The sequence below is a fragment of the Nerophis lumbriciformis genome, linkage group LG10, assembly GCF_033978685.3.
Source record: "Nerophis lumbriciformis linkage group LG10, RoL_Nlum_v2.1, whole genome shotgun sequence".
In the NCBI taxonomy this organism is placed as follows: domain Eukaryota; kingdom Metazoa; phylum Chordata; class Actinopteri; order Syngnathiformes; family Syngnathidae; genus Nerophis; species Nerophis lumbriciformis.
In genome coordinates, this window is record NC_084557.2 from 13,475,692 (window position 1) to 13,485,691 (window position 10,000).

The 10,000-nt window shown below is 38.7% G+C and overlaps 1 protein-coding gene across 5 annotated transcripts in view; it reads right to left on the minus strand.

The window, feature by feature from the left end:
• tigara (TP53 induced glycolysis regulatory phosphatase a) overlaps positions 1-9,193 on the minus strand; it is a 34,195-nt gene extending 25,002 nt beyond the window's left edge. For all 5 annotated transcript variants that reach the window (XM_061970221.1, XM_061970219.2, XM_061970220.1 and 2 more), the window contains exons 1-5: positions 8,995-9,193; positions 8,511-8,548; positions 8,312-8,433; positions 6,589-6,666; positions 6,396-6,506 (exon numbers count right to left, since the gene is read on the minus strand). In XM_061970221.1, the coding sequence (XP_061826205.1) occupies positions 6,396-6,506; positions 6,589-6,666; positions 8,312-8,433; positions 8,511-8,548; positions 8,995-9,071 (426 nt within the window). In that variant the 5' untranslated portion in view covers positions 9,072-9,193. The remainder of the gene's footprint in view (positions 1-6,395; positions 6,507-6,588; positions 6,667-8,311; positions 8,434-8,510; positions 8,549-8,994) is intronic.
• Positions 9,194-10,000: the final 807 nt, after the last annotated feature.

A 10,000-nucleotide genomic window follows, 5' to 3' on the forward strand; every position in this document is an offset into this window, starting at 1 on the left:
CACAGCAAAGGCCTGTTTTAGAAGCTCCTCCTCTTTATTTTCTCTACGTGAAGGGCGGCTTGCACCTGACACAACAACGTGCAACAACAGACCAACGGGTACTAATTGTGTCCATCCAGTCTATCTGTGTGCTTGCCTCATGCTCGAATGGCACAAAGTTAACATCCAAGCAGGAACTAAGACAGGGGTGTCGAACTTGTTTTCATCGAGGGCCACATTGCAGTCATGGCTGCCCTCAGAGGGCCGCTTGTAACAGTGAATGTAAGAATATAGAAGTATAATCGCCTCATTATATTACTGCCTATGCATTTGGTTGTATGTACAAATTGATGGATAACTTGCTTTGAAATCGTAAGTCAAGGTGACAAGCAGATATTTAAGTATTTATTGTTATTTGTACAAACTATCATACGGTATATAATTACTAGGGGTGCTAAAAAATGTTTTTTTTATCACACTCGAATCAGATTTTTTTTTTAGTAATTTTCAAAAATTGAATTTTTTTTTTTTTTTTTTTTAATTTAAAAAAAAAATGTTTAGGTCATCTCTATGCTTGCTTGGTGCACGCATGTGTCGTACGTCCGCAACCTAAAGGAGGTTTTGTAACCTGTAAGCTGTTTTGTTAAGGTGTTGTTATTATTATACCAAATAATACATTGCAAAAATTTGTTTGAATCGAGAATGGTGTTGAATCGAGCATCGATTATGAATCAAATCCTCACCCCAAGAATCAGAATCGAATGGCCAAAGATTCACACCAAAAGCAATTGAATATTTGTATGTGTATTTGGGGCGGCATGGCGTAGTGGGTAGAGCAACCGTGCCAGAAACCTGAGGGTTGCAGGTTCGCTCCCCGCCTCTTACCATCCAAAAATCGCTGCCGTTGTGTCCTTGGGCGGGACACTTCACCCTTTTCCCCCGGTGCCACTCACACCGGTGAATTGAATGATGAATGATAGGTGGTGGTCGGAGGGGCCGTTGGCGCAAATTGCAGCCACGCTTCCATCAGTCTACCCCAGGGCAGCTGTGGCTTTGAAAGTAGCTTACCACCACCAGGTGTGAATGATTGATGGGTTCTACATGTAAAGCGACTTTGGGTACTTAGAAAAGCGCTATATAAATCCCAGTTATTATTATTATTATTATTATGTATAGCAAAGTTGAAAACATGAAATTTCATGTATTACATAAAAGTTTTTCTGTCAAAATGGAAACAATGAAAACATTTAGTAAGAAAGATGAAGTATCCACATTATACCCAGGCTTTCGCCGGCCACATTAAATGACAAGTCGTGCCGGATCTGGCCCCCGGGCCTTGAGTTTGACACGTGTGAACTAATAGCAATTAAGGCAACACATTTGTGAACTAGAACATCCTAAACACAAACACATGCTCACAAATTACCACCACAACTAGAAAAAAGTGGTGACTTTTTAATCAATGCCACTCTGCAGGAAAGAGGATGTACTTTGATCACAAATGAAATTCAATCATGACGACCCATAAAGCCATCACACACCTTTAATTTACACACACTGACTGTGTTAGAGTCGTGTATAGAGAGAGTACGGCCAACTCGGTTTCAGGCAATCTCCTCAATGATTGGGCAAAAGGTACTCGCGTGACTACAGGGCGCCATGACTGCTACTAACTTTGAGCTGATGCTATGTGTTTGCAGCGCTTCCTCATTACTTTTTTTGTTGTGTATAAATGCCCTGTTGGGCAGCATGGGGTTGCTACACCCGTGAGAATCATGGAAAGTTTTTACATCGCTTTCCAAACAACCCTAGGAAGAAGACAAGTATTGGAAGTGAAGGTTCGCAAACAAGACTGGAGAGCCACAGATTACGTCTTGTGCGAGGTGAACACACAACACAATGTCTTTGTTTTGTTCAGGAGAGATCAGACAGAAGCTAATACAAATAATAACATAAGAAATGAACAAATTAAAGATATGGTTTGACAAGACCAGACTATCTTTGAATGCAATTCAGTAACAGGGGAAGAGAAAGCCTAATACAAAGTAAAACAAACCAAATTTTGGGTGTAATAATAGATGAGAAAGTAAACTGGAAATGTCATAAAAAATATACAATATAAAGTGGCAAGAAATATGTCAATAATGAATAAAGCTAAATGTTTTGGACCAAAAATCACTCCATATTTTTACTGCTCGCCAGTGATACCGTATCTGAGTTATTGTTCAAACATATGGAGAAATAACTACAAAAGTACACTTATTCACTTAGTATGTTACAAAAAAAAAGATCAGTTAGAATAATACATAATGAGTGATGCACACGGTGATTACAAATACATTGTAGGCACCCAACACAGTTGACATACTTCACACAAAAGTCACAATTTCTCCATCATTGTTGGTCCTAAGCTAAAGACAATTTTGGCAAAATGAAGATAAGTTTTTTTGTTGTTGTTCTGTGTATATATATATATTTTTTTTTACAATGTTTGCGCCATCGGGTGCTTGTTAGAGTGCCTGCTGGTCAAACATGGCCACAAAATTATACTTTTCATGAAAAAAAAGCATGCTTTAAAACAGCACCTGGGCACAGCCGCACACGTCCTTGGTAGCAGTCATGGTGCCTGTTGTTTAGTTGGCCATACTCACTTCACACAAGCCTCTGGACTGTGCTGAAGTGTACTGCCCTCCAGTGGACAACTTCACTCCCGGTTGTAATAACATACACTTCACACAATTAGATCTTTTAGTGTTTCACTTGCTTTGCAGTGTGAGTGTTTGTGATTCCACATCCTTTCTTTACAATTGTAATGAACAGTCTGTCATTTTTTTTTCTTTTGAAGGCATAATGGGCAACATTGTAAATAATATTTTGCACAAAACTGTCGTTAATGTTAGAAAATGTTAGTAGAAATGGAAAACACATTATTTAAAATTACTACCCTCATTATCCCCATTGGTCCAAGACACTTCTTTGGGATGGAGTTGTACTATTTTGGATGGTTTGCACCTGGTAAGTACAGTAACTGCAACTGAAAATTGCAAAAGAAAGACTGCATCGTTACGCAACATTTTTACTAAATGACATAGGTGCTCATTGGTTTCTAACTCTTTTTTTTTTCTTTTCTCCTTTTCTTAATTTTTGTATTATTATTTAATTTTTTTATTTTATTATATTTTAAGGGCCGCTTTATGACTGCGTCAGTTCTTCCAGAATTTTGCAATGTTGCGATCGTGACAATTTAAGCAAATTCCACCAATCCGCGCAAATTACAAATTATTTTGGCCGATCATCGACATTTTCGCCAATCGTATTTGTCCCCGCAGCACTCAAACGCAACACAACTGTCTAGGTGTCAAAGTCCTTTTCAGCGAGGGCCACAGTGCAGTTACGTTTGGCCCCAGAGGGCCGCTTCTAACAGTGAATACTATTATTACACCATTTTTTAATGCATTTAATTAGTAGATAAAAACTGAAATGTAAAAAAAGTATGGTAAGTTGCAATAATTTCACCAAAAAATGGTGTGTATATTATTGTAAATAGAAAAACAGTTCTGCTGTTTTTATGGTAGAAAAAGGCAGATCAATTTTACTGTAAAATTTACATTTGTTTTTTGACTGTAAACAAAAAAAAATGCAGTTTTACAGTAAAATTTTGGCACCTGAGCTGCCAGTTTGTTTCTTTTTACCGCAAATCAACAACTGTCGATTTTTCAATGTATTACTGTAAATGCCAAAACGACACCGCAGTTTATTACAGTAAAAAAGTACTGTATTTTTCATTTACAGAAAAATGCTGTAAAAAACAGTTTACATTGCACAATTTGATGGATAACTTGCTTGGAAATCATTATCATTAGTATTTATTTGTATTTAAAAAATGGTTTGAATGTTTGATAAGATATTTTTGCATAATAAGACAATATTCAAGTTAACATAATTTGTGATTACATAGAGTACATTTATGTTTTTCTCCCAAAATAGAAAAAAATAATACTTTAAGTAAGAAAAATAACAGTACTTTATTGATACATGGATCGGTTCGCAGCTGAGTGTGAAGCGACTGGGATGAGAATCAGCACCTCCAAGTCCGAGTCCATGGTTCTCGCCCGGAAAAGGGTGGAGTGCCATCTCCGGGTTGGGGAGGAGATCTTGCCCCAAGTGGAGGAGTTCAAGTACCTCGGAGTCTTGTTCACGAGTGGGGGAAGAGTGGATCGTGAGATCGACAGGCGGATCGGTGCGGCGTCTTCAGTAATGCGGACGCTGTATCGATCCGTTGTGGTGAAGAAGGAGCTGAGCCGGAAGGCAAAGCTCTCAATTTACCGGTCGATCTATGTTCCCATCCTCACCTATGGTCATGAGCTTTGGGTTATGACCGAAAGGACAAGATCACGGGTACAAGCAGCCGAAATGAGTTTCCTCCGCCGGGTGGCGGGGCTCTCCCTTAGAGATAGGGTGAGAAGCTCTGCCATCCGGGAGGAGCTCAAAGTAAAGCCGCTGCTCCTCCACATCGAGAGGAGCCAGATGAGGTGGTTCGGGCATCTGGTCAGGATGCCACCCGAACGCCTCCCTAGGGAGGTGTTTAGGGCACGTCCGACCGGTAGGAGGCCGCGGGGAAGACCCAGGACACGTTGGGAAGACTATGTCTCCCGGCTGGCCTGGAAACGCCTCGGGGTCCCACGGGAAGAGCTGGACGAAGTGGCTGGGGAGAGGGAAGTCTGGGCTTCCCTGCTTAGGCTGCTGCCCCCGCGACCCGACCTCGGATAAGCGGAAGAAGATGGATGGATTATTGATACATATATTATTTCCAGGCTTTCGAAGGCTAAATAAATGTAAGTCTTAGCCTTGAGTTTGACACCTGTGGTCCAACCAATCAAATGTGTCCCTGCGTCACAATTACTTTTTGAAAATGTTGCAGCGAAATCAACCATTTTAGGCCACTCAAAGGCATAATCCTGTAAGGACTGATTGTTACACAATTGCCCCTTCATTTGATTATCATTGTTTACCAAGAGAGTGAAGGAAAACTTGTCAAAGTGACAAGCAGATATTTTCCTTTGGCGAGTATCGAATTTGAAAAGGGTTTCAGTGACAAAAAAAAAAGCATGGAATAGCTTGTTGTATCAAATAATATTGACTTAAGAACTGCATTTGCATGGATTACATTTTTTGTCTGTCAAATTGAAATACTTTAATCAAGAATGATGACGTGTGTTATTGACACACATTATTTCCAGGCTTTCACAGGCCACAATAAATGACGTGGTGGGTCAGATGTGGCCCACGGGCCTTGAGTCTGACACGTGTCACATAAGAGAAACTAATTTACTGTTAAATTAATTGCACAGCATGTCAATCTTTTATTTCCATTCAAATATTAACTTATTCATGTAATTAGTACATTAATCACAGAGCACATATAAACAAACAAGCATTCACATTCACACCTACGGATAATTTAGAGCAGGGGGTCCCCACACTTTTTGACCCGGGGGCCGAACAAGTTTTTATATTGGGGCGTCCCGTGGGCCAGATTGTGGACACTGGCGGGCCGGAAACAATTAACCTAACATGCACGGTTTTAGAAATATGGGAAAATGCCAAAGTGCCCAGAGAAAACCCCACACAAGCATGGTTGAAGAGAAAACTGCCACCTCCAGCAACACCAAAAATCACCGCTAGATGTCAGTATTACTCTGCAAAACGTTTCTTTCTTTTTATCAGCTGTCTCTGGAGTTATATATAAATAATAAATGGGTTGTACTTGTATAGCGCTTTTCTACCTTCAAGGTACTCAAAGCGCTTTGACACTACTTCCACATTTACCCATTCACACACACATTCACACACTGATGGAGGGAGCTGCCATGCAAGGCGCTAACCAGCACCCATCAGGAGCAAGGGTGAAGTGTCTTGCTCAGGACACAACGGACATGACGAGGTTGGTACTAGGTGGGGATTGAACCAGGGACCCTCGGGTCGCGCACGGCCACTCTTCCACGAGTTAGTATAGTTTTGGTTTAACTTCATCTATGGTTTGAAAAAACCCAAACATGCTGAATGGATGTCACAAGCATCATGTTTTGAGCAAACTCTCCCAATGATGACATTTGTAAGAATATATAAATTCGGAAGTATTCTATTTTTTTTCTTTTTGAAATAACAGAAAAGGTGAGTAATTGCAATCTATCGCATTCTCTCTTGTCCACATTAGTTTCTAAAACATTTGCTATGCCATATTTTTAATGACTATCAATCATGTTTCAATATTTTATTCCGTATTTCATAAGTAATTAGTTCTTTGGTTGATTATCAACCAGACGATTAGGCCATGCCATATGCAATATTGATGTCATGAAATGATGGAGATGTATTGTATGAGGATGAGTGTTACGTCTAAATGTAATCCTTACCTGCTCCCGAGTCTCTCCTTGAGGAGGAGTGAAGTCAAGAAAGGATTGACCAGCAGTCTTGGCCATCTCTTTCACGTCCTGCAAACACTGCCCCTCTGCCATGCCAAAGCTCTAAAAAAAAGAAAGAAAGAATGTGTCTTAGTTGATATGATTAAATAGGAATAAATTCAGTTAACATATACAACTGACTTACTTTCTCCTTAAGTAGGGGGTCACACACCAGTTGTAAACACAAACAACTGCTGTTGTGTTTCATGATGGTTTCAGCAGTCTGTAATAGAAGACATATATTAACAGTGTGTCATAATTGACATGAACTTGTGTTTCTGTGGGCGGTAAATACAACCTCTAAAATCCAAACACCTCAACTTGTACATCATTTTGTACCATTTCTTTTTCTTTACCCCTTAGGTCACGCAAAGTTTTAGTCATGATTGTGTAACCCAAAGCAGGGGTCTTCACCCACTAATTATATAACCTGTACACAATTGTGTTTTAAATCTGGTTCTAAAGGTACCTTGTTATTATGCAATACTAAGATATTCAAATCATTATCATTTATGTTTTATTATGAACCTACAGGGTACAGTCAATGTCACTGACATTTGAAAACTACACTATGGCGTTTTGGATAAATGTTCATGTGTATTTAAAGTTCTAAAGGTACCTTGTTATTATACGATACTAAGGTACTCAAATCATTATTATTTCTGTTTTTATTTTGAACCTACAAGGCACAGTCAATGTCAATGCCTTTTAAAAACTACACTATGGTGTTTTGGATCAATGTTAATGTGTATTTCAAGACATAGAATAATAAGAATTTAGACAGAGGTTAATACAACAACAAGTGTTGGTATGCCAGAATAGTCACATTCAGTACGCGGCACGTAAGGGGAAGGTGGTTTGAGCCATAAAATGGTAGTGTCGATATCAAGTGTAGTATCAGTATATGATCGACACAAGAGTGAGTAGATTGATATTTAAAAAAATAATAATAATTCTGCTTGTTTTTGTTAACGTTTACAAATTCAGGGAATAATTCCCTGCACACAGAAGGACTTTGAGGGCAAAAACCAAAGGATTTAAATGAGTAGCAAATAGCAGTTTTTGCATTTGTTTAGTTCCATCCATCCATCCATTTTCTACCGCTTGTCCCTTTCGGGGTCGCGGGGGGAGCTGGAGCCTATCTCAGCTGCACACACTGGACAAGTCGCCACCTTGTCGCAGGGCCAACACAGATAGACAGACAACATTCACACACTAGGGCCAATTTAGTGTTGCCAATCAACCTATCCCCAGGTGCACGTCTTTGGAGGTGGGAGGAAGCCGGAGTACCCGGAGGGAACCCACGCAGTCACGGGGGGGACATGCAAACTCCACAGAGAAAGATCCCAAGCCCAAGATTGAACCCAGGCTCTTCGCATTGTGAGGCACATGTACTAACCCCTGTTCCACCATGTAGTTATTGTGCATTATTGACTTTGTTTTGCAAAAACAATTATATGTAATATAAGAGAATAAGGAAGTAGTTTACATATTAAGTTGATATTGTAACACTGTTAATTATACTCACCATAAATACATTTTAAAAAACATATTATAGGAATCAGTATCTGTATCGGACGATCTCACTCATGGATTATTGGTATCGGAATCAGCAGCATTAAAGCCAGATCGGAACACTCCTACCAGAAAAAAAAGCTTTCTTTTAGCAACAAAGTCGCTAAGTTGGCAACACTGATCCCCCTTACTATGTCGTCTTATTCTCTGGCAGACAGGTGCGTATGAGGTGTGTTAAGAAGCAGGGTTACAATACCATCTACTCTACAGAGAAATAAAGATAAACTACATTCACCAACAGTGGCCGTCCACAGTACAACTATTTCTCCCACAATGAAAACAAACCCTCCAACCTGTCGCGCTCGCAGCATGTCACTGACAAACACGTTGGTGAACTTGACGTCTTTTAGGTAGCGGCCTGCATCCGCCGCCTGCTGCAACCCGACCTCAGACAGCGGACAGTCTATAGCTTGACCTGGATGCAAACAAAAACAAGTGGAGGCAACGCTCATATATTTTAAAATACAGTACATTGTTTAAATTGTGCAGTACCTTGCAGCAGGCCATCTTTGTTGAACTGTGTTTCTCCACTGCAAGAAATAAACAGCAGGTTATTTAGTTTGGTTTAGGCACAATATTGACTGCATGTATGATTATTTCCATCTTCATAGCAATGCAACAAATTCATTTAAACACACTATTTTATATTTTACGTCTGATTTATGTATATGGGTTTAAGTGGATAACATATATTCTTGCTATTGCAGCATGTTATTTACTCTAACCAGGGTCATCTATTTCAGGAGGAAATGGATACTGAGCTCACTTATTATTCTGCCACCTGGTGGTCAAGATGAAACACTGCAGTGTCGACCATGAAACATTTGTTGCTAATACTCTGCTATTTGCTAATGTACATTTCACCAATATGTCACGTCTGTGTCATGAATGTTTGTATTATCGTTGGTGTGTGTATAATTTAGGTTAACGGCCAAGTTCACAGCAGCAAACCACACAATACAGTCACTGCACTTACTGTCGAACAAAAGTTAGCCCAATTGTTAACGCCTTCATTTCCTGGAGAGTGTTGACAAAGTTACAAGTTCGCCGCATAAATTATGAGCTACTTTCCTCGCCCAGTGAACTAATTCGACTTGAAGCGAGAATATAAAATGTCGACTTCTTCCCGCGTCAAACTTAATGTCGATAGTAGACACGCAGTGCAAATTTGGAGTGCCCTTGTTTAGTATGAGGTACGGTAAACGTAGATTAACGTCGGATATTCAATCTTTTTATTATTATTTTTTATTTTAAGGCTGATAAACATTATTTTAGAGTTAAAAAACATTCTTAATTAAGTTAGTATAATGTATGAAAACGTAGAATTATATCACGTCTCTGTTAGCTAAATATCTACTTCCGGTTTCCGCCTGACAGCATAGTGCTGTAATACATAAAGTGGGCATTTGCTTTTCTTTTTTTCCTATAAATCAATGCAGAATTGTTGATAGGACTCTTGAACTAGAGATTTATGTAGACAGGGATTGTATATTAGAAAGACAATTAGATTACATAAACAACACATATACATATTGCAACTCTTTATATTTTCTTAAATACTTGGGAATTAGAAATCCTTCAGGCCTATGCCCATAAACAATCATAGAACAATACTTTTTTCAAAAATATGTGTAATACCCCATCCCTACATTAAAAATGTCCTCCAATACTACATTTATAACAATAACATGGTCACATGACATATTATTTTAATTTAATTTATTTGAATAATTTAATTGGTTTATTTATTTTTCAACTTGACCTGAAACGAAATGAGGTAAATATGGTAAACATCATTATTGTCATTGCAGTTAAAATGATACATACTGTAATTGAATAATCTATATTTTTATTTTATATTTTTAACAAAAATTTTTGCCGAAGTTCACACAGATGCAAATTAAAATGTAAGAATTATTTTTAATATTGTATGTATTTGAAATACTTAAACATTCCACATTTTTATGAGGGTAAGAAGTAAA